Source organism: Carcharhinus amblyrhynchos, chromosome 18, assembly GCF_965287045.1.
Source record: "Carcharhinus amblyrhynchos chromosome 18, sCarAmb.v2.hapA, whole genome shotgun sequence".
In the NCBI taxonomy this organism is placed as follows: Eukaryota; Metazoa; Chordata; class Chondrichthyes; order Carcharhiniformes; family Carcharhinidae; genus Carcharhinus; species Carcharhinus amblyrhynchos.
In genome coordinates, this window is record NC_137341.1 from 54,995,989 (window position 1) to 55,020,302 (window position 24,314).

Genomic DNA, 24,314 nt, shown 5'->3' on the forward strand with positions numbered 1-24,314 from the left:
AAGTGAGTTAGGTTTACAGGGTCATGTTCATCATGTGATCTCTCTCCCTCCCTGGAACTCCAAAACTGCTAACAAAGGTTAAAGCAATATTGATGGATTTGCTAACTATTTTTAAAGAGGGTTTAAATCTATAAGAAAAGTATTGCTTAATTGGAACTGAATAGTAATAAGTCAAAAGTTAAGGAATATTTATTTGCCCATGCCTAGTTGCCCTTGAGAAGGTGGTGGTGAGCTGCCTTCTTGAATCGCTGCAGTCCATGTTCTGTGGGTTGACCCACAATGCTGTTAGGGAGGGAATTCCAGGATTTTGACCCAGTGACTGTGAAGGAACAGCGATATATTTCCAAGTCAGGATAGTGAGTGGCTTGGAGGGAAACTTACAGGTGGGGGTGTTCCCATGTATCTGCTGCCCTCGTCCTTCTAGATGGAAGTGGTTGTGGGTTTGGAAAGCGCTGTCTAAGGATCTTTGGTGAATTGCTGCAGTGCATCTTGTAGATAGTACACACTGCTGCTACTGAGCGTCGGTGGTGGAGGGAGTGAATGTTTGTGGATGTGGTGCTAATCAACCGGGGCTGCTTTGCCCTGGATGGTGTTGAGCTTCTTGAGTGTTGTTGGAGCTGCACCCATCCAGGCAAGTGGGTGGTATTCCATCACACTCCTGACTTGTGTCTTGTAGATGGTGGACAGGCTTTGGGGAGTGAGGAGGTGAGTTACTCGCCACAGTATTCCCAGCCTCTGACCTGCTCTTGTAGCCACCGTGTTTATGTGGTGAGTCTAGTTGAGTTTCTGGTCAATGGTAACCCAAAGGATGTCGACAATGGGGGGTGGGGGGGGGGGGGGGGGAGGAGGAGGAGTCAGTTCAATGATTAAGAGTTAAATTGTAACATTTTGTTAGAGTTATACTTAAACTATGTTATGAATAAGACTTGTTTTGTTAAAAAGATCTCTAATTTGTCAGTGGAATTACTCCTGGAACGAAACATCCTTTCCTCACATTTATGCCAAGATAGAAACTGTTGGGGGTCTCGTCTGGCTTCATAAAATACCTTGGGGTTTCTGACCTGGCGTCCGAATACAGATTTATAACAACAAAGTGTACATTATTTATAACACCAAAGTGTACCATATATAAAGATGGTTCTGAAAGCTTCAAGGAATGTTAATTACCCATATGGCAAACTATTGGTATTCATAGACAACCCTAATCTTTACAAATATATTTACTGGTGACCTTACTATTGTTTACTCTTTACAGTTACTTGTCAAATATTGGAAACAAATATTCCACTTAGAAATTTCCTCTTGAATGATGTCACTAAATAACTTCAATGATTTCATGAACAGGAATGAACATATCCATTCAGAATACTTTTCCATTTCTATACATCACGAGAAGAGTACAGAATGCTATTGGTTGGTATTGGAAACAAGCCAGTTGAGAGCAGTGTTTGGGAACAATATGAATGATGAGCTTGTCATTGCCCCCAGTCACACTATCAATCGCTTCATATTTTATGATATTTAACTAAACCTTTTGGTATTTGGTTTTGTTTTGGGGGGCGTTATATTGGTTAAGATTTGACACTTTCTTTATTGCTAATTTTAATGAGAATGCAAAGGTTATACCCACATGGCGCCCTTTCCATCAAATAGCTTCAGTCCCAATATAAGATTGACAGACAGGTGAAATAGTCCATGCTTTTGCATCTGAACACTCATTTTTAAACTTTACTAGCACATCTGAAGGAATGTACAGATTATATGACACAGTAATATCTGGGGCATTGCAGCCTTTGACGTAGCTATGTGATCCCACAATACAGGTTCCTGGATTGGCATCAAGATCAGAACAACAAAAATATCTTAAACATGGTAAAATCACCCAAGGTTCTTCAGAAGACCTTTACCCAACACAATCCAGCTCTGAGCCACATCAAGATATATTGGGGCAGTTGAGGTAGATTTTAGCAGCATCCTAAGGGACATGTTGATGAGAAATAGGATCCTTGGGGGAGTCCAGAGGCAGTGAGGTGGGAGCAGGAAGAGAAACTATTGCAGGTGATGATTTAGCTATGATTGGTTAGATAACAGTAGAACCGGTGATAGCTTCTCACCCAGCTGGGTGACACTGGAGAGGTGTGGGAAAAGGATGATGTTGTCAAACCATGTCAAAGGCTGCTGACAGGTGGAGATGGACAAGGAAGGGTCATTTCCCTTTTGCACAGTCACACAGGATATCATGTGTGCCAATGATTAAAGCTGGTTTATTAGTGAGATTGGGGTAGAAACCTGACTCAAACACAGAGGAATGAGAAAGATGGCTGCAGATCTTGAGGCAACAACAACATATTCAGGGACCTTGGAGAGAAAGGGAGGTTAGAGTTGGTGCAGAGGTTTGTGGAAGTTTGCTCAGATAGTTTTTGAGGAAAAGGGACTGTACCTGAGGAGAGAGAATCATTGATAATCACATTAACATAGGAGACAGGAAGGGAAGTAGCCAGTGGTTCAGTGGGAATAGTGGACAGGACATGGATCCCATGGACAAGCTGAGCTCAGAGACGGGATGAGGGAAATAAGAGAGAAACGAGGGGAAATCTGAGAGTTCCATCTAGGGCAGTGTGCAGCATTAGAATCAGTGACTCATGGGAAAGTGGGAACTGGTCATAAGATTGAAATTCCAATTATATTGCAATCTGAAATAAAGTCAATGTTCCAATAATTTGCTAAATGTAATTTGCAATGTGAAATTAAACACGTGTACTTCTGAACTCTTATTAAATTTTAACAAATTCATATTTTGGCAGCTTTATGAATAATTGAGCTTACATGAGATAAAAATAGATAAGAAACCTCTAACTAATACATTCTTGGAAACCGGGTATAACCTAGCAATCACAAATCAGGATCATATTTGGACAGAGAGACCATCAGAGAATATTATTGTTTGCTGTTATACTATACGCAATGCAATCACACAACATATCAACAGGACGATGAGTAATTGGAAGTAAAAAGGCCAGAACATAAACTAAACTCTGTTATCTAACTCTGAGGAGTCAATATTGACATTCGTGGCACTTTATCGGAATCTCAGAACCAGGTTTTCCCAGTCGACTAGAATGTCTTAGTGTCTGTGCTGGATCCACAGAATATCCTTCAGAAATCAATTCCAAACAGCCTCAGGTGCTCCTGGTGGTTAATTGTTCTCCAGGGAAGGAATTTTACAGACAAATGGAAATTCACGGCTGCACCGATTGTCATTCCAGGATCGGAGAGCTGCAAATAAAAACGGAGAAATTAAAGTTAAGATTCTGATCTGAAACATGTCAATTTGAAACCATAATGGGATTTGACCTTCTGGACGAGATTGGCTAGTCTCCCCTCAGCGTGTTTCTCTGTGGCGGGAGGCAGTGCGCTGTTCGCGGGCAGCAGGATTCTCTCGTCCCGCTGCTATCCATGGAAATTCCCACTGAAGCCTCCTCACATTGCTGGAAAACCTGCGACACGGGGATGTACTGCCGGCAAGACTGGAAAATCCCACTGGCAGCCAGAGAATTCCGGCCTTACATCCAAGACAAGCAGAGGATTTTTTAGTTCTGTCAGCATTTGTTGCCCATCACTAATTGCCCTCAAGAAGGAGGTCCTTTTACAGACCCCACGACAACCCAACTAGAGACCTTTCTCCAGAATTTTCTTTTTTCAGATGTTATTCTAAGTAAATGAACACACGGGGAAAGAAATTTAGCCTGACTGATCTTTGACATTGCTCCCCCGCCCCCATCACCCACTGATCCCCCCTCCTGACCTCCGGTATCTCTGGGCCTCCCCCACCGGGATCTCTGATCCAGGCCCCCATGGCTCCCTCCATTATCAATGACCCCCTGAGTCTCGGCAGTTTCCCTCCCTCCTGTCGATCTGCTAAAGGCTGACCCATCTCTCTGGCAACCAGAGTCACCTGATGAACACCTATCCTCACCCTCTCTCCCTGTCCTCCCCTAAATATCGGGACACATTTTTCAATGAGAATCCCATCGGAATTTTGAAAGCTTCCACAGATATTTGATTAGTTTGGTGAACTGTGTTGCAGTTTTTCTCATTCTTTCTCCAGACTGAGACCCTTGCCTGGGTCTCAATGAATCTGTTTTCTGTCATCTTCCCGTCTTTTCCAAAGTAAGGCACCCAAATGGAACATGGGGGCAGCCTATCGACTGATGTGGAATCAGACATCTAGTTGGTTTATATCTTTCTTTGAATATAGAGCAGCACGGTGGCACAGTGGTTAGCACTGCTGCCTCACAGCACCAGGGACTCAGGTTCAATTGTGACCTTTGGTCACTGTCTGTGCAGAGTCTGCACTTTCTCTCCGTATCTGCGTGGGTTTCCTCCGGGTGCAAATAAATGATGCGTGCAGAAATGGAACGGCGATAATTATGGGGGATTTCAATCTGCATATTGATTGGTTGACCCAAGTCGGACACGGCTTGAGGAAGAGTTCTTGGAATGCTGTAGGGGTAGTTTCCTTGAACGGTGTGTGACGGAACCGACGAGGGATTGAGCTATCTTAGATCTGGTTCTGTGTAACGAGGCAGGAAGAATTAAGGATCTTGTTGTGAGGGATCCTCTTGGGACGAGCGATCATTGTATGGTTGAGTTTTTGATGCAGATGGAGGATGAGAAAGTAGGGTCCCGAACCTGTGTCCTCTGTTTGAACAGAGGGGAGTATGATAGGATGAGAGAGGAATTGGCAAGTGTAGATTAGGGGCGCAGATTGGTCAGTAGGACAACTGAGGAGCAGTGGAGGATTTTTAAGGAGATCTTTCTCGGTACTCAGCAGAAATATATTCCAATGGTAAAGAAGGAATGTAGGAGAAGGGATAATCAGCTGTGGTTATCGAAGGAAATAAAGGAGAGTAATAAATTAAAAGCTGATGCATTCAGAGTGGCTAAAAGTAGTGGGCAATTAGAAGATTGGGAGAGGTTTAAAAATCAACAAAGAATAGCTAAGAAGTTGATAAAGAAAGGAAGGATAGACTATGAAACTAAACTAGCACTAAATATAAAAAAGGACAGTAAGAGTCCTCCTATATAAAGAGGAGGAGGCTGGCTAGAGTGAATGTTGGACCCTTAGAGGATGAGAGGGGGGATTTAGTGATGGGAGATGAGGAAATGGCTGAGGCCTTAAATAAGTTTTTTGCCTCGGTCTTCATAGAAGAGGACGCAAATAGTTTGCCAGATATTGAAGATAGAAGGATGGTAGGAGTTGAGGGCCTGAATGCGATTACTGTCACTAGAGAGGTAGTGCTTGATCGACTAGTGAGACTGATGGTGGACAAGTCCCCAGGACCGGATGGAATGCATCCCAGGGAACTGAAGGAAATGGCAGAGGTGATAGTAGATGCCTTAGTGATTATTTACCAAACTTCGCTGGATTCCGGAGAAGTGCTGGAAGATTGGAAAACGGCTAATGTTACGCCGCTGTTTAAAAAAAGGTAGCAGGCAAAAGGCAGGGAATTATAGGCCGGTTAGTTTAACGTCAATTGTTGGAAAAATGCTTGAATCCGTCATCAAAGAAGAAATAGCGAGGCAACTGGAAAGGAATGGTTTGATAGAACAGACGCAGCACAGACTCGTTAAGGGGAAGTCGTGTTTGACGAATTTATTGGATTTCTATGAGGATGTGACTAGTGCGGTAGACAGAGGGGAACCGGTGGATGTGGTGTTTCTCGATTTTCAAAAGGCGTTTGATAAGATGCCGCACAAAAGGTTGCTTTGGAAGGTTAGGGGGCATGGAGTTGGGGGTAAGGTGTTAGTGTGGATAGAGGATTGGTTGTCTAATAGGAGGCAGAGAGTTGGTATCAATGGATGCTGTTCTGATTGGCGGATGGTGACTAGTGGAGTGCCGCAGGGATCAGTGCTGGGGCCTCAGCTATTTACCATTTATATAGATGATCTGGAGGAGGGGGCTGAGTGTAGGGTGATGAAATTTGCTGATGACACGAAGATGAATGGAAAAGCAAATTGTGCGGAGTGTGTGGAAAGTCTGCAGAGGGATCTGGATAGGCTGAGCAAGTGGGCGAGGATCTGGCAGATGGAGTACAATGTTAGCAAGAGTGAGGTTATCCACTTTGGCAGGAATAATAGTAGGAGGGATTACTATTTAAAGGGCGAAAAGCTGCAGCATGCTACGGTGCAGAGGGACCTGGGGGTCCTTGTGCATGAGTCGCAAAAACCCAGTCTGCAGGTGCAGCAGGTGATCAAGAAAGCGAATGGGATGCTGGCCTTTATAGCGAGGGGGATAGAATATAAAAGCAGGGAGGTCTTGCTGCAACTGTACAGGGCACTGGTGAGGCCGCAGCTGCAGTACTGTGTGCAGTTTTGGCCACCGCACTTGCATAAGGATATTTTGGCCTTGGAGGGAGTGCAGAGGAGGTTCACTAGGCTGATACGGAGATGAGGGGGTAAGACTATGAAGAGAGACTAAATAGACTGGGTCTGTACTCGTTGGAGTTTAGAAGGATGAGGGGGGATCTTATAGAGACGTATAAGATAATGAAAGGGATGGATAGGGTAGAGGTAGAGAGATTCTTCCCACTCAGAAAGGACAGCAGGACTAGAGGGCACAGTCTCAAGATAAAGGGGGGGGGGGGGGGGGGGAGCAGTTTAGAACGGAGTTGAGGAGGAACCTCTTCACTCAAAGGGTGGTGAATCTCTAGAATTCTCTGCCCGTTGAAGTGGTGGAGGCTGCCTTGCTAAATATATTTAAGACATGGGTAGATAGGTTTTTGACAGACAAGGGAATTAAGGGTTATGGGGAGAAAGCGGGAAAGTGGAACTGAGCCACTTCAGATCAGCCTTGATCTTATTGAGTGGCAGAGCAGGCTCGAAGGGCTAGATGGCCTACTCCTGCTCCTATTTCTTATGTTCTTAAGTTCTTATGGATGCTCCAGTTTCCTCCCACAGTCCGAAAGACTTACCAATTAGGTAGATAGGCCATGCTAAATTGCTCCTTACTGTCAGGGGGACTACCTAGGATAAATGCATGGGGATAGGGCCTGGGTGGGATTGTGGTCAGTTCAGACTTGATGGGCAGAATCGCCTCCCTCTGCACTGTATGATTCTATTTCCCAATATGGATTGGGGTCCAAAGCAGCGTTCCACTCAATCCCCTGTGTTTGTCACTCAGTGACAAAGATTTGAATTATCCATACAAACTACAGCCTCAAGGAATCATCCAGGGGAGGACCAGCGACCCCTCAGCAAAGAGCATCGGGGGGCCTGGAGGGGTGGTAACCTCCTTCTCATCTCTCAAATAACAGGTCATCCCCTCCCCACATCACTCAGGAATGAGGGTGACCTGACCTGACCTCTCCTCAATATCCGTCCCCTCACATCCCACAGCTCCTTTCCCCTCAGGCCGTCCCTTTCAGACTACGCACTTTGTTAGTGCCAGTGGAGTTCTGTTGCCTGGCACCATGGCATTGACATCCTGGTTTGGCATCTTGGACCATGATGGGGTGCTCAAGGAGGTGGGTCCAGTGGCCATTTGCCCCTTTGCTGCTGCCAGGTTGCAGAGGAAGGGTCCTTCAAGGTTCCTGAGGGTTGGTTGGGCTCAGGTTGGGTACAAGTGATTGACCTCATCACTGTGACCTGGGATGGGGGTCTTGTGGCTAGACTGTCCCTTCTAGTTCTGGCAGATCTGAAGTTTACCCTTGACATGATGATTCCAGGCACTCCTGTGATTAATAGCTTCATTCCTGCCTGTCAGCTATGAAGTTTTGAAGTGGCCATGTCACTACCCCCCCCCCCCCCCCCCCCCCTCCCAACCCAGGTCACCCAGCAGGATTTTAAATCACAGCAGTACTCCAATCTGCAGCAGAGATTTCCTTTTCACTCTGTCAGAAGCTGCAAGTGTGAGCAGACCCATTGGAAGTCCTCTGACAGAGAGGAGATGCCAATTTCACTGGGAAGGGTTTCCCTTTCCACAACTGTTCACTCTGCCCCAATATATTCAAAACAGCTTCCATTTGAAATCTCTGGGCCTTCTAGAAAGTTGAAACCTTTGAAAACCTTTTATCTCCTCCAATTTCATAGCCAAGTGTTTTGAAAGAGGCTTTCATTCATAACTTAATAGATTTCTACTCAGGCTCCAGTCAGCTGCGTTTATTTACCTTTCCTTTCATGCTTGGATGTATCTCAAGTACCGCCATTGTTCCTAACCACAATGTTTACTAAGTCTCTAAGCCTGATTGACAACTGTGGTTTCTTCAAAGGAAATAAATGGTTTAATTTCTTTTTAGTCTGGAGAGAAAATTTACCTGTTTCCCTGGGAGAAACATTCTAGTTTTCAGTCAGAACCTTTGGAAAATTCCATCCATGGAGTCTTCAGGTGGAAGGAATCTATGTGAGCCTAATTTAGTATTCAGCAATCTCACTTCCACTTCTGTTATATCTGCATGACATAAGATTGCCTCTCTATTTATGACCCCGGGCAGAATTCCCTGGCCACACTGGTCTAAAAACCGGAAACTCCCACCTGACTGTCAATGGCGTTTCATATTCTCCGCGACTCACCCGCTGAAATTCCAGTGGTGGGTGGGATGGGAGAATTCCAGCTCCCATATTTCCCGGCAATGTGGCTGACTACTCAGTGCTGTGTGGCAGGACAAGGTGGTGAAGCGCTCAAAGATGCGTTGACTTGTGGAACTTGAAGATCCTGCTAGCAAATACCACTCCTGATTTAGTCATATTGTTTAGCACCCAGTTTTCATTATTAGGATTGCTGGACGATAGACAGTACTTTGTTTTAATGTACAGGTTATGATTAACAACATGTTTTGCTAAAAGATCACATGGGTGATATGAACAGTCTCTGCCTTGAGTCACTCCAGCTCAGAGTCATTGCAATATTTACAACTATCCTTACTGTTATTGGTATGGTGTTCCCCCCCAACCCACCGCACCCCCCACCCCGCTCACCCCGCCTGCACCCCGCACCCCACTCACCCCCACCCCACTCACCCCCCCGCACCCCCCACGGCCCACCCCACTCACCCCCCACCCCGCTCACCCCCCCATGTGTAAAACACTGAAAGCAAATCAAAGACTTGTTGACAACTTGTGTGAAATGTTGACACCAATTTCCCATTGGACAGATTAATTTGAAATGGGAGGCAATGGGAGTAACTTTGACTTTTGGTGATTATAAACTTGAGGAACTGGCTCTAAAATTTCTTTAATTTCCCAAAGACGTTACTGGGAGGATGGGTCGCTGATCAGATATCATCAGTTTTACATTAACACCAACATTCAGAACTAATTACCCACAAGCATGTTTATTCAAGACTATTCAAACAGACCAAACTGCCCAAGTCTCAGCCACTCCCAATCCCAGGCAATTGGCTCTTTTTGCTAAGATCCTGGTGATGATCTCACTGCCATTACTGACTTGCTCTCTACTCCCCTACATCGTTACTTTAATATCATTATCCCTGAGACCAAACCTGACCCTGCTGTCAGATCCAACCAGGTACAAATGAGCTACAGCTGCACATCAAATCCAACATATCTCTCACCTCACTCTGTGCTGCTGGATAAATTACACTATTTTATGAAATCCCTCTGTCTGTTCTTCTAATCCAAATAATTTTAATGGTCGTCTGAACATCTCTCTCATCTCCACATCAGGAACCATTTCTATAAAGAGCCTCACCCTCTCCAAATCAAAATATAACCATTGCACCCGTAAAGGGGTAAATAATTTTGCAACAATGTAAAATGGTCAAAGGAAATAAGAGATGTGAGAAGGGGAAGCTATCAGTCAAACCACACCAGCGCATGCAGTGAAGATCCACTGTACTGTATCTGCAATGTAACATCACACCAGCTTAAAGAGAAACTCTGCTTACTGTGCACTGTGGGTTTTGAATCACTGATGCTTGAGGCATTGCTTTACAATCAACATATGTAAAAACAGCAAGAAAAGTGGAAGGGGCTGAAGAACATCAAGATCTGCAGCTTAAGGGGATGAATGTGCTTCTTTACAGTTGCAGAAGCAACTGATAAGATTGTGGATGTAGCCCAGCCCCATCATGCAAACCAGTCTCCCGTTTTTTGACTCCGTCTACACTTCCTGCTGCCTCAGAAAAGCAGCCAGCATAATTAAGGATGCCACGCACCCCGGACATTCTCTCTTCCACCTTCTTCTATGGGAAAAAAATACAAAAGTCTGAGGTCACGTACCGACGACTCAAGAACAGCTTCTTCCCTGCTGCCGTCAGACTTTTGAATGGACCTACCTTGCATTAAGTTGATCTTTCTCGACACCCTAGCTATAACTTTAACATTACATTCTGCAACCTCTCCTTTTCTTCTCTATGAATGTGATGCTTTGTGCGTATAGTGTGCAAGAAACAATACTCTTCACTGTATGTTAATACATGTGACAATAATAAATCAAATCAAATCAAAAATTATATTGGAAAAAAGTTTTTTTTTGGTTCTTTATCCTATGAGCTATCTATATTCTCCTTTATATGTCCGGAGGAGTTCAATTCAATTCTCTATTTAGTGAAGTGATTGAAAACACTTCATAGCGAGAGTGATGGCATTGCCCTTTAGTCTTCAGGATAATGTTTCTATGCACTTTCAGCTTATGTCGAGTTTGAGTGCTTCTGATCTTTAACTTCACTAAACCTCCATTCAAAGAGTTTTCCTTGTCTGTTTGCCAGTGCCTGTGACTCATGCTCTAATACAGAGATATATATCCCATCACTGTAATCCCATATATCAGAATCTGCTCTGGAGCTCAGTGCATCTGATACCTCAAGCTCCCAATTTATAGCCATTGATTTGGACATTTAGCTATGTTACAAATCAAACCCATTGACCTTCACACCAGATAGAATCAGAATGTCTTCAGCTCTATCCTGTCTGTACCAGTTCTCAGCAAGTGCCACCTCCCTGCCAGTATTTAATAACCCTGTACATCCTTTCAATTTAAATAATTATCCAATTCCCTGTTAAAAGCCAGCATTAAATCCTGCTCCAGCACATTATCAGACAGTGCATTCCCCATCGTAAACACCATAGAGTCACAGAGGTTTACAGCATGGAAACAGGCCCTTCGGCCCAACTTGTCCATGCTGCCCTTTTTTTAAACCCTTAAGTCAGTTCCAATTGCCTGCATTTGGCCCATAATCCCTCTATACCCATTTTACCCATGTAACTGCCTAAATACTTTTTAAAAGACAAAATTGTACCCGCCTCTACTACTACCTCTGGCAGCTTGTTCCAGACACTCACCACCCTCTCTGTGAAGAAAACTACCCTTCTGGACACTTTTGTATCTCTCCCCTCTCACCTTAAACCTATGCCATCTAGTTTTAGATTCTTCTACCCTTGGGAAAGGATATTGACTATCTAGCTGATCTGTGCCCCTCATTATTTTATAGACCTCTATAACATCACCCTTCAGTTTTCTACACTCCAGAGACAAAAGTCCCAGCCTATTCAGCCTCTCCTTAAAACTCAAACCATCAAGTAAATCTCTTCTGCACTCTTTCTGGTTTGTTAATATCCAGTGCATAAAGAAGATTTTTAACAGCACATTTAGTTCTTAAATCTGTGCGCACTCATTCTTCATCCTTCCACTAATGGGAACAGTTTCCCCTGATTTACTCTGTCCAGGAGCCTCAGGATTTTGAATCCTTCTGTCTCGATCCTCCACTCTGCATTCCCATGGAGACAGCTTCATTTGAGCAATTTCATGACAATGAAGGACGTGAGAAATTAATATCCACTATTTCTCTTTTGGTTCAACATCACCTTGGCTGGAGGGTCAGATTCCTATGGAGTTTTCCAGGGGCAGGAATATCCAATGGTTTTACCCGCTGCAATGTCTCTGTTTTCAGAGTTGCATCCATACCAAACTTGGTACTGATATGGAGCTGACACGAACATATCTGATACTCAGGTGTTAATGAACACTTGCCATTTGGGGGGGGGGCATTTCCTCAGGGTACTGTTTCCTCAGGGTACCCACTCATTGCTGGAAGCCAGAAGAAAATACTTTTAGAATGTTCTAAGATTTTTCTGACGGACACCTGTCACCTTTCTTCAATTGAATTTTAGCTCCGAGTTATGTTGACTGCCATGGCAACTGGTGCCAATCTCTTGTAGAGTAGAGAAGCATCCTTTCAGTGCAAAGGGATGGAGTCAAGAGGTTTTGCTAAACGATTCACATGTCTGATAAGCTTTTTATGTAGTACAGAATGACTAAACCGAACTCTGGTCAGGATCAGCCTGTGTGGAAGGCCTCACCACTTTACATTCTCTGTCTCACTCCAGTGCCTGTGTCTCTGACCTTCCCGGCCACATAGCACCATACAACAGCCCAGCCCGAGGGAGGGTTACAATCACCCATCACGGATCGCTTCTGCCATTATATTACATTCTGGCACCTAATGGAATGGTGAGAGATAATGATGTTGGCTCCAGTTCCTGCGTGATTACCCCGGAAATGGCAGAGAAACATTCTGAAGTACATAAAAGCATTTCTTCAATTTACTCAAGCCTTTGGAAGTAATGAGTTGTTGCGTTCAGTCTGGTGGCAGACAACAGCAGTTCAGGAATCGAAATTTAAATATACCAGCTGATCTGTGCTTTTCCCTTGGCACCAAGCAGCACTTTCCAACTCTCCTTATTGATGAAAACTAACTCCCTTTATTCTAAAAGTCTTGGATGTATTGAAACCCCTTTGTCCCAGTTGGAGTGACCGCATTGAACAATATCTTTCACTGGAACAGTGATACAAGTTAACATTGTGTTTGTCCACAGATCTCGGAGAACAGAAGGGCATGTCATTAGGTGGTGAAAAAGGCAAATGGTTCACTTGCCTTTATCAATCGGGGTATAGATTACAAAAGCAGGGAAGTCATGACGGAGTTGTATAGAACTTTGGTGAGGCCACAGCTGGAGCACTGAGTGCAGTTCTGGTCACCACATTATAGGAAGGATGTGATTGCACTGGAGGGGGTGCAGAGGAGATTCACCAGGATGCTGCCTGGATGGAACATTTCAGTTATGAAGAGAGGTTAGATAGGCTTGTGTTGTTTTCATTGGAGCAGAGAAGACAGAGGGGTGACCTGATCGAGGTGTACAAGATTATGAGGGGTATGGACAGATTGGATAAGGAGCAGCTGTTCCCTTCAGTTGAAGGGTCAGTCACGAGGGGACATAGGTTCAAGGTGAGGGGCAGGAGGTTTAGGGGAATGTGAGGAAAAACCTTTTTTACTCAGAGGATGGTCTGGAATGCGCTGCCTGGGAGGGTGGTGGAGGCGAGGTGCCTCACATCCTTTAAAAAGTGCCTGGATGAGCACTTGGCCCATCATAACATTCAGGGCTATGGGCCAAGTGCTGGCTGATGGGATTAGGTGGGAGTTCAAGTGTTTCTAATCTGTCGGTGTGGACTTGATGGGCTGAAGGGTCTCTTCTGTGCCATATGATTCTATGATTCTCTTATTTTATGATTAGAGGAGGGTGAATTCAGCCAGGCTCAGTGATTTCATATTCATTTTCATATTTGAATTGTAAGGAGAGGCTGGATAGACTGGGACTCTTTTCTCTGGAGCGTAGGAGGCTGAGGGGTGATCTTAAAGAGGTCTATAAAATAATGAGGGCCATAGATAAGGTAGATAGTCAATATCTTTTCCCAAAGGTAGGGGGGTCTAAAACTAGAGGGCATAGGTTTAAGGTGAGAGGGGAGAGATACAAAAGTGTCCAGAGGGGCAATTTTTTCACACAGAGCGTGGTGAGTGTCTGGAACAAGCTGCCAGAGGTAGTAGTAGAGGCGGGTACAATTTTCTTTTTTAAAAAGTGTTTAGACAGTTACATGGGTAAGATGGGTATAGAGGGATATGGGCCAAATGCAGGCAATTGGGATTAGCTTAGTGGTTAAAAAAAAAGACGGCATGGACAAGTTGGGCCAAAGGGCCTGTTTCCATGTTGCAAACCTCTATGACTGTATATGCTGTCATTTTCTGTACTATAGAAATACGATGGGAGCCTTTTAGATAAATGTGAATTCCTTTGGGATACCTTTGTTCTGTTCCACGTCACAACTCTTTTCAATATATCACCCTCCACTGCCTTCAGCTATTGGCCAGGAATTCTCCATTCATTCATTTCTGTTAATGAATAGGAAGCTAAAGGGTGGAGGCTGATGGAGCAGAAAGTTTTATAACCACAATAACACCAAATTACAAAATAGTTCAAAACGCATAAGGCCAGGAACCTATTTGATATTAGCTACCCAATGTGTGAAATCTGATTCCAGATGAGGAGGATGAAAGGCGACTTAATAGAGGTTTATAAGATGATGAAGGGAATTGATAGAGTGGATGTGCAGAGATTATTCCTTAGGTGGATGTAGCTGTTACTAGGGAGCATAACTATAAGGTTCATGGTGGGAGATATAGGAGGGATGTCCGAGGTGGATTCTTTACTCAGAGAGCGGTTGGGGTGTGGAATGCACTGCCTGCTGTGATAGTGGAGTTGGACACTTTTGGAACTTTCAAGTGGTTATTGGATAGGCACATGGAGCACACCAGAATGATAGGGAGGGGGATAGCTTGATCTTGGGTTTAGACATAGCTCGGCACAAAATTGAGGGCCAAAGAGCCTGTACTGTTCTATGTTCTAGCCTCCAGCCAACTTCTGAATTCAATGTAACCGCCTCACTGCAACTACTAATCCTGGCAAATCTCTGAGCAACTCAAAGAAATATCTAGAAAAACGTGTCCCAATTACACTCTTAACTTACCGCTGTTTTGCCGGAACCATATCTGTATACAGTCCTCCTCCTCCTCTGTTAACTGTGTTCCATCATCAGGCTGGTTCCCATCCCAGTAATTATAGTCATACGTTGTCCCATCAGTCCATTCAAAATCTCCTTCCTGCCAAGAGTTTTGAAGATCATTATTTGTTAATTATCTACAAAATTAATCGCTGTCTTAAAAAAAGAGCAGAAAATACATTCTGGCTCACCCCCAAATTACCCCAAATAATGGGGCTCTTGTATCCCCAGTCTCACAGGATCTGGGGTAACCTTGGCAGTCAATGTTATAAAGTAAAACAGGCACCATGGCCATTTTACTGGAAGCTGTGGGACGAACCTAGCTTTTCGCTTTAGGCCTCAAAAAATGCATGGTAATAACATTAGCAGTAATTTATATCGGTAGTATTTTATAAGTAAACAGTATTTTATATTAGGGATCATATCAAAAGATCTGATGGGGACCAGAAAATTATCTTTCTTGGGAGATTCAACAACATGGTACGATGATACTATGCCTTTAAGAAATATATTTTAGTTATGTTTCTTGTGCAGGATCTGTTTTAACAATTTTGTTTTATTATTGGTTTGCTGGGTCTGTAACCGACATCCTCTATTGTTCCTGCAGCAGCATAATTGCTCCTAATTGCTAGAATATTCATTTTACTCTTGACTATTGTTGTTCTGCTGTTTTTAGTGCTCCCCTGGTATTTTGCTGAGCAGGATTTGATTAGGTTGATTGATAGGTAAGGTAATATGACTGGGTGGAGCCAGCTTACACAGGAAAATCAAGCTCAGCTGCTGCTTGGGGTGGTTAGAGAGCAGTGCCTTTCTTTCTGTCTCTGGAGTTGGAGATTGGAATATGGTAGAAAATAAGTATCCTTCTCTGAGATTTTACTGTTTGGGGATGGATCTTTCTCTAAGCATGAGTCAGAAGACAGGTGCCTGTCTGGATCTCTGTCCAGAGGGGTTAAAAGGCTGGAAATCTAGCATCCGCCTGAGCATATTGGTTTTTGGTGCTAACTGGTTCTGAAGAAGGGATTTATGTCTATGGGATACCATTTATCATTGAAACTACCAAGATAGCTAGCTGTGAAGAATTATACTTTGTCATGTTTAAGTATTTTAATTGGTAAAAGCTATGCTAATTCTTTTTGTTACATTCATAAGAACATAAGAACATAAGAAATAGGAGCAGGAGTAGGCCATCTAGCCCCTCGAGCCTGCCCCGCCATTCAATAAGATCATGGCTGATCAGACGTGGCTCAGTTCCACATTCCCGCCCTCTCCCCATAACCCCTAATCCCCTCGCCTATCAAAAACCTATCAACCCGCGTCTTAAAAATATTTAGCGAGGCAGCCTCCACCACTTCAATGGGCAGAGAATTCCAGAGATTCACCGCCCTTTGAGTGAAGAAGTTCCTCCTCAACTCCATTCTAATCCGCCCCCCCCTTTATCTTGAGGTTGTGCCCTCTAGTCCTACTGTCCTTTCTGAGCGGGAAGGGCCTCTCCACCTCTATCCTATCCATCCCATTCATCATCTTATATGTCTCAATGAGATCTCCCCTCATTCTTCTAAACTCTAACGAGTACAAGCCTAGTTTATTCAGCCTCTCCTCATAGTTCAACCCCCTCAACTCCGGAATCAGCCTAGTAAACCTCCTCTGCACTCCCTCCAAGGCCAAAATATCCTTGCATAAGTGCGGCGACCAAAACTGCACACAGTACTCCAGCTGCAGCCTCACCAGTGCCCTGTACAGTTGCAGCAAGACCTCCCTACTTTTATATTCAATCCCCCTCGCTATGAAGGCCAGCATCCCATTCGCCTTCCTGACCACCTGCTGCACCTGCAGGCTGGGTTTTTGTGACTCATGCACAAGGACCCCAAGGTCCCTCTGCACTGTCGCAAGCTGCAGTTTTTCGCCACGTAAGTAATAGTCCTTCCTACCATTATTCCTACCAAAGTGGACAACCTCACACTTGCCAACATTAAATTCCATTTGCCAGTTCCTGGCCCATTTGCCCAGCCTGTCTAGATCCTTCTGCAGACTCTCCACACCCTCCGCACAATTTGCTGTTCCACCAATCTTGGTGTCATCAGCAAATTTCGACACCCTACACTCGGTTCCCTCCTCCAGATTATCTATATAAATGGTAAATAGCTGAGGCCCCAGCACCGACCCCTGGGGCACTCCACTAGTCACCAACCGCCAATCCGAATAGCACCCATTGACCCCCACTCTCTGCCTCCTATTTGACAGCCAATCCGCTATCCATTCTAACTGTGTTCTTAAGTAAAGTCTGTTTGATAAAAGCTTTCTAGTGGGTCACCTGGCATGAAACATCTCATGTTCACCCTAATGTCAAAATCAGATGTAAAACTTAGGGTCTAGGCTAATTTCATAAAATAGCTTGGAGTTTCTGATCTGGTCACTCACAATGGAAAGAATTCCCCTAATCCCACATTCCAATATTGACATTGTGAGATACTTTTCAGAAACAGAATTTTGCTCCCAAATTCTATCACATCATTGATATACTAATACCGAGTGACAGTGTTAATATTCCCAGACTACAAGACTGAGCAGCACATTCTCAGTCGGTTCGCTGCTTGAAGAGAATTGCAACAAATTGTTGGTCAGCAAATCAACTGTTTCTCCGTAAACCCAACAAAAGCAGTTAGGAAAGAAGTTTCGTTTGGAAACAAACATAAATCAAAGTAAAAAGTTTATTTATTAGTGTCACATGTAAGACTTACGTTAACACTACAATGAAATTATTGTGAAATTCCCCTAGTCACCATAGCCCGGCCGCTGTTTGGGTCAATGCACCCTAACCAGCACATCTTTCAGACTGTGGGAGGAAACCAGAGCACCCAGAGGAAACCCACACAGACATGGGGAGAACGTGCAGACTCCACACAGACAGTGACCCAAGCCAGGAATCGAACCCGGGCCCTTGGCGCTATGAGGCAGTAGTGCTAATCACCGTGCTACTGTGCAGTCCAAATAACACAATAAAATTCTTACAATAAAAATTAAGTAATGAATAGATCATCACAAATAGAAAATCAGATGGACAATACAAGAACCTTTGGGTTAAAAATTTGATTCAGGCTGTTAGATCGCGATACATCATTACCCTGTGATTACCCTGTGCCTGTTCAATAAGAAGCTGACAACATTCCCACGCACTGCTACCTGATCATTTGAGTAATTTTGCAACTGCAAGGCTTCACTCTTGGCTGAACACAAGGCTGGCAAGACTTACACCTTGCTGGACCTTCTTAAAGCCAGCCTGTCCCGATTAAAGAGAAGATGCCTTATGCTACAACTGTTGGAACAGTGTGTGAAAGGACTTTAGGGAAGAAGTAATACTGTGAAGGGAGCGACAAGTCAGGGAAAAGAAATACTGTCAGGATCTCTGATGTAGTCCCTCTTAGATGAGAAGGTCAAAGGAAGGAGAGGGACCGTGTTCCCATTGGATGCCAGGGTGACCTCAAGTCACACCTTATGAAGAGAATGGGAGCAACATGGGGAACGTGGCTACAGTGCTGCAAGAAGTTCAATGACTGCACACAGTGATTAAGGTCAGCGAATGTATATTCACATGACATTCCTTACTCACTACACCAGCAATCACCCACTCAGCCCAAAGCTCCACATACCCAGCACTCACCCAACCACAAAGACAGACATCAGGACTCAAAAATTGTTAAGTTGCTTGTGGAGATCAACTAATTAAAAGAAATTAATTTACCAAACGGCTCCAACGGAAAAGGCCATGGACAGGATTTTATTTTTTATAACTTCTACATTAACAATCAAACCAAAATCAAGATAAACTAAATTTGAACTAACAGGCAAATCGCAGTCAATTGTACATTCTGTGTATATGTTAACAATGTTTGCCTCCCTTTGGTAAGGTTGCAGTTTCCCTGAGCCACCAGGCTCCATCCTGCAGCAGTTTAATTCGGTCCAAGTACCCAAGAGAAACACTTTCACCAAAAGGCAACATTCACAGATCCTTTCCTTCTGCAATGGAACACGCCATTGTCAGGATTAACTGTAACCGAACTGTCAGTCTGGCTTTAGCTGGTTAACCCTTTGTGAACTGTCATCAGTCTTAGATAAGATATTGTGCTGTTTTAACACCCCACCTTACTCTGACAAGTAATTGTGAATAAAGCTCATTAATAGATCTCTTGTCACAAGAATCGTTCATGGTGAATGTATATAATTGAATTGTTTTCCTAACTGGTGATGTTGTTGAAATTCTACACTGTATTCTAACCAGTTTTACTGTTAGTTATATTGCTAATGCTGTTTCCAATCACCTAAACTCCATAGTTGCAGTTTTTGGCTGATAGGGAATACAGGCTTATATAGAAATTGCAACTTGCTAAAAACACAAATAATGTAATTTGGGAGAGAACCCAAAATGTAACTAAGCAACAAAACATTGATTCTGTAGTTGTTTTTGGAGATTTACTTGTCAGAGCCATGTTAGTTGAATAGTTAAGATTGTGTTAGTAACTGGACAGATGCTAAAGGAATTTTAGAATATAAGAACATTAGAACTAGGTGCAGGAGTTGGCCATCTGGCCCCTCGAGCCTGCCCTGCCGTTCAATAAGATCATTGCCTGATCTTTTCGTGGACTCAGATCCACTTACCCACCCACTCACCATAACAGTCAATGCGTATTGCATTGTTCCCTGCAGTGGGAGGGTCATTGGAACATAGATGTTTAGTAATGGACAGGTCTTGTCGATGTATAGAAAGAGTTCTATCCATCAATCATACTTCACAGACAATACCATGCTGATTAAATCATCATGGTTTTTGACTGTAGCTTTACATCTAAATTTAACAGCGCCCCCGCACCGCCCCCCCTCCCCCCCATCCCCCCTCTCCACCCTAACTCTTAGAAATATTGGAATTGTTGGCAAAACATTTGAGAAATTCCTCCTGGATATTTTGTCTTGGGAATCAATCCCTGGTGCTGGGATGAGGTGATCAAGCACTTAGATGGCAGGAATAAAGCAACTTAGACAGGCGAGGGAGCAGGGAAATGAGGCACTGAAGAAAGGAAGGGTTAAGAGGCTGAGGGAAATGGGAAGAATGAGGAGGAAGAAGGAAAGTGGGGAGAGAAATGAGGCAGATGGGAGAGTTGATGGCGAGAAGGGAAAAGCTGGGGGGGTTGAAGGGAAGGGGGGTATTGGTGATGGCACAGAATTAGCTCAGTTGGAGTATAGAGTTGTATAAGTATCTTAGTCAGAGGGGCTGGGTAAAGTGTTTTGATGGGGCTGAAGAAAGTTACCTCCCGAGAGAGGGGTAGCAGACCCTCTTCCAGCCGGTTAACCCTGGTTGAAGCGTAAAGTGGCTGGAGAGCTGCCAGGATCGGCGAGAGTGAGATCAGCAACAACACTTCAGGCGGAGGGAAGAGGAACCATGGTCAAGAAAATTAGGGAATAATAATCCAATAATGAATTTAAAATGCTGAAATCTGTTTGATTTGATTAGATAACAATGGGAATTTGATATTTTGCATGGCCCTCATCCTATTTCTTTGAGTCAATAACACGTATGTCTCTGAGTTAGAGGTTCAGGCCACTCGAGTACAATAGAGAAACCCTACAGTGCAGGAAGAGGCTATTCAGCCCATCGAGTCTGTACCAACTGCTATCCCACCCAGGCCCTACCCCCATAATCCCATATGCATAGACAGAGGTCAGATGTCAAGCAGAAGCTGGTCTAACTCTTCAAGTGATTGGAGTCTTTGGAGCTGATCCCAACAGCAGTTCAACATTCCCTTCAACAGTCGGTGATGTGTGGAGTTTTGCTGCCTCTGTCCTTTAGCTCCTGTGTCTATCCACCTAATAGTATTCAGTGAGAGTTATGGTATGGTGCTATATAAATACAATTCCCTTCACATGGCTTATTCTTAGTTCAGTAAAATAGAGAACCTGCTTGTCACGGAACATGAGTAACAACTTCAATACATTTTTAACAGCCCGTTAAGTCTATTGTTTAAAGGAACAATATCCAACATTCTGTGTGTTTTCATTTACATTCAGAATCTACCGGGTCCCACCTCCACCACCTTTAACAATGGCCGAGCTTTTATATATTCAGACATGGCTGGGATTCTCCGGTGCAGCTGTAAGTGAATGGAACTTTTGGCTGGAGTGCCACATTTTCCATTCTCACTTGCAATGTGTCCATCTGTGGACAAGACCGGAGAATCCCACCCCCTTGTAAAGCAAGGTAATAATCAGGCAGCCTGGGAGAGTTATCAAATAACGGAGAGATAAGTTGTGAAAATGGTCAATTTCACAAATATCTTGAGAAAGAGAGCGGTAAGGGAAAGGCAGCTGGGGTTGTACTGCAATGGATAGTGTGGAAGTTTGGGAATATTTTACAGGATTTAATGCAAGAATGGGAATTATTCCAAATCTCGGCAAAGGCCAATAGCGGGCAGGAAAAGCAGCATTGAAGCTGTTCGCACCAATGATGGCTCTCTCCATCATATCGTCCCGGACTTAGTAAAACCATGGCAAGCGGAGGGTCCCACAACATTACGCTGCTGGGGGGGAGGAAGGTATCTGGCAGACCAGGGCACCATTTCGAAAGTCCACTCAGTGCACAAAGGTTAACCAGGAGCTGCCAAAGGCCTGGGCTCTCTGGAGTTTAGAAGATTGAGGGGAGATCTAACTGAGGTATAAAAGGTGATAAAGGATATTGAGAAAGTAGACATGAAGAGGGTGTTTCCTCTTATGGGGCAATCCAGAACATGAGGTCATAGTTTTAGGATAAAGGGGGCAGATTTAAAATAGATGAGGAGAAATTGCTTCTCTCAAAGGGTGGTGAGTCTGTGGAATTCACTACCCCAGAGTGCAGTGAATGCTGGGACATTGAGTAAACTAAAGGAAGAGGTGGATGGATCTTTAATAAGGGTTTGAAGGTTTATGGTGAATAGACAGGAAAGTGGAATTGAGACCAAGATGAGATCAGCTATGATCATATTGAATGGTGAAACAAGCTCGAGGGGCTGAATGGCCTCCTCCTGCTCCTAGTTCATATGTTCAGGGGTCAGTGTGTGGTTAGTGTCAGGGAATGACCCCCTGGGTGATGCACTCATTTGAGGTCGCTCACCAGGTGCCTGCCTTGGGAGACCAGCTGGTTCACACCGTTCCACACTCATACTGACACAAATGGTGGGGAATGGGTGGGGATGGGGAGTTGGGGGGGTGGTGGTTGGCAGGGGGTGGGGGGGGTGATGTTAATGATTTAGGTGTAGGAATCTGATAATGAGATGTTAATGTATGCAAATGTTGTTTCTGATGTTGAACATGGGGAATCCCATTCCTTCACTGGCAGTGGGATGAGGACAACAGTGTCACACTTCGACATCAGTGCAGTATGTGATTTGGACCCTTACACAATTTTCCGTTCCCATCACCAACCCTACCCGGAAAAAATTGGAGCAGAAAATCCCAGCAAAGGAAACATTAAAATAGGTCAAGAGGAGGAATTCATTGGCTTTAACAGATGTAATAAGAAAATGGTAATAGGGAAAATAACAGGACTAAAGATAGAGAAATCTTCAGGAATTAATGCTTTCACTTTGGATATTGTCTTAGTCCGGCACTCTGAAAACTGAGTGTCAGGTCAGTAAATCCTGCAACAGAGGCACAAGAATTATTAAACCAAATGCAAAGCTGGTCTCTCGCTCAAGGGAACTTGGCACAAATTCACCAGAATGATATCAGGGCTTCAACGGCTGAATACAATTTGCATAAACTGGGATTTTATTCCCTTGAGATTAGAAAGTTTTGGGGTGGTCAATTTATGGTGTTTAAAATACTAAAATAATGTGAAGTGATGGGTAACAGGGGAGCCATTTACTCTGGTAGGGGGAATGCAGAGCAAGAGAGTAGGGTACAGAATCTCAAAGCGAAGTCATTTGAGAATGAAATCAGTCCTTCGGCTGACAAGTGGCAGTAACATTCGCACCACACAAAGCCAGGCAATGACCATCACGAATAAGAGACACTCTAACCACCGCCCCCTGACATTCAATGGTGTAACCATCACTGAATCCCCCACTGTCGACATCCTGGGGGTTACCATTGACCAGAAACCCAACTGGACTTCCCACATAAACACAGTGGCTACAGCAGCAAATCAGAGGTTGGGAATCCTGTGGCAGGTAACTCACCTCCTGACTCCCGAGAGCCTATCCACCCTCGACAAAGTACAAGTCAGGAGTGTGATGGAATACTCCTCACTTGGCTGAATGGGTGCAGCTCCAACAACACTCAAGAAGCTTGACGCTATCCAGGACAAGGCAGCCCCGCTTGATTGGCACCACATCCACAAACATCCATTCCCTCCATCACCAATGCTCAGTAGCAGCAGTGTGTTATTATAAGACAGCACCTTCCAAACCCATGACCACTTCCATCTAGAAGGACAAGGGCAGCAGATACATGGGAACACCACCACCTTCAATTTCCCTCCAAGTCACTCATCATCCTGACTTGGAAGTATATTGCCGTTCCTTCGCAGTCACTGGGTCAATATCCTGGAATTCCCTCCCTAACGGCATTGTGGGTCAACCCACAGAACACTGACTGAAGCGATTCAAGAAGGCAGCTCACCACCACCTTCTCAAGGGGCAACTAGGGATGGGCAATAAATGCTGGCCAGCCAGCGACGCCCATGTCCCACGAATGAATTAAAAAAAAAAGAAAACTCAAAAGAGAGTGATAATCTGGAAACCTGACTCCCAAAAGGCTATGGATTCTGGTTTAGCTGAAATTCACAGGTTAGTTGAGGTTCCCTTTAGGGATGAAAGGTGAATAAGGGAGGTTGAGGAAAAGATATGTTGTAATCTAATAGTAGATAGTTCAGACTCTGGGGCAAAAAAAATCCTCTGTTGCTGTTCTTTTTTAATATTTGTTTCTGAATCCTGGTCATTTTTAATAGATCAGCGATTATATGTTACTCATGGTGGGTTCTGCACCTTTTCACACACAACATTCCTACTTTTATGTTTCTTTGAAAAATATTTTAAGATTCCATCTGAATGGAAAATACTATTCAACTCAAACAAAGCACGGAGCTGCCAGAAGCAATTAGCCAATTGTGCAATGATACTTAACGAGGAAAATCAAGTCATGCAGAAAATGATCTGGATTTTCAAAACAGAGTCAAGAATTGACATCTGGATAAAATCTGGGTCCTGACCCCATGTCACAACAATCTCGGGAAACTGTTTTTAACTTCAAACAGCCTAATTGGTCAGAAGGAGAGAATGGCACCCAATTAATGATGCTGCCTCCCTCCAGAGACAAAGCTGCCTGTCTGGTGTCACTGGCAAAGACCAACAGCAGCCAACATCTAGCTGAACAGAGAAAACATCTCATCAGAGGGGCAGCACAATAGCACAGTGGTTAGCCCTGCTTCCTCACAGCGCCA

The 24,314-nt window shown here is 44.1% G+C and overlaps 1 protein-coding gene across 1 annotated transcript in view; it reads right to left on the minus strand.

The window, feature by feature from the left end:
• Positions 1–1,782: 1,782 nt before the first annotated feature.
• The window catches only part of clec19a (C-type lectin domain containing 19A), a 47,860-nt gene continuing 25,328 nt past the window's right edge, over positions 1,783–24,314 (minus strand). The window contains exons 4-5 of the mRNA XM_080206167.1: positions 14,819–14,951; positions 1,783–3,276 (exon numbers count right to left, since the gene is read on the minus strand). Coding sequence (XP_080062293.1) covers positions 3,197–3,276; positions 14,819–14,951 — 213 coding nt within the window. The 3' untranslated portion in view covers positions 1,783–3,196. The remainder of the gene's footprint in view (positions 3,277–14,818; positions 14,952–24,314) is intronic.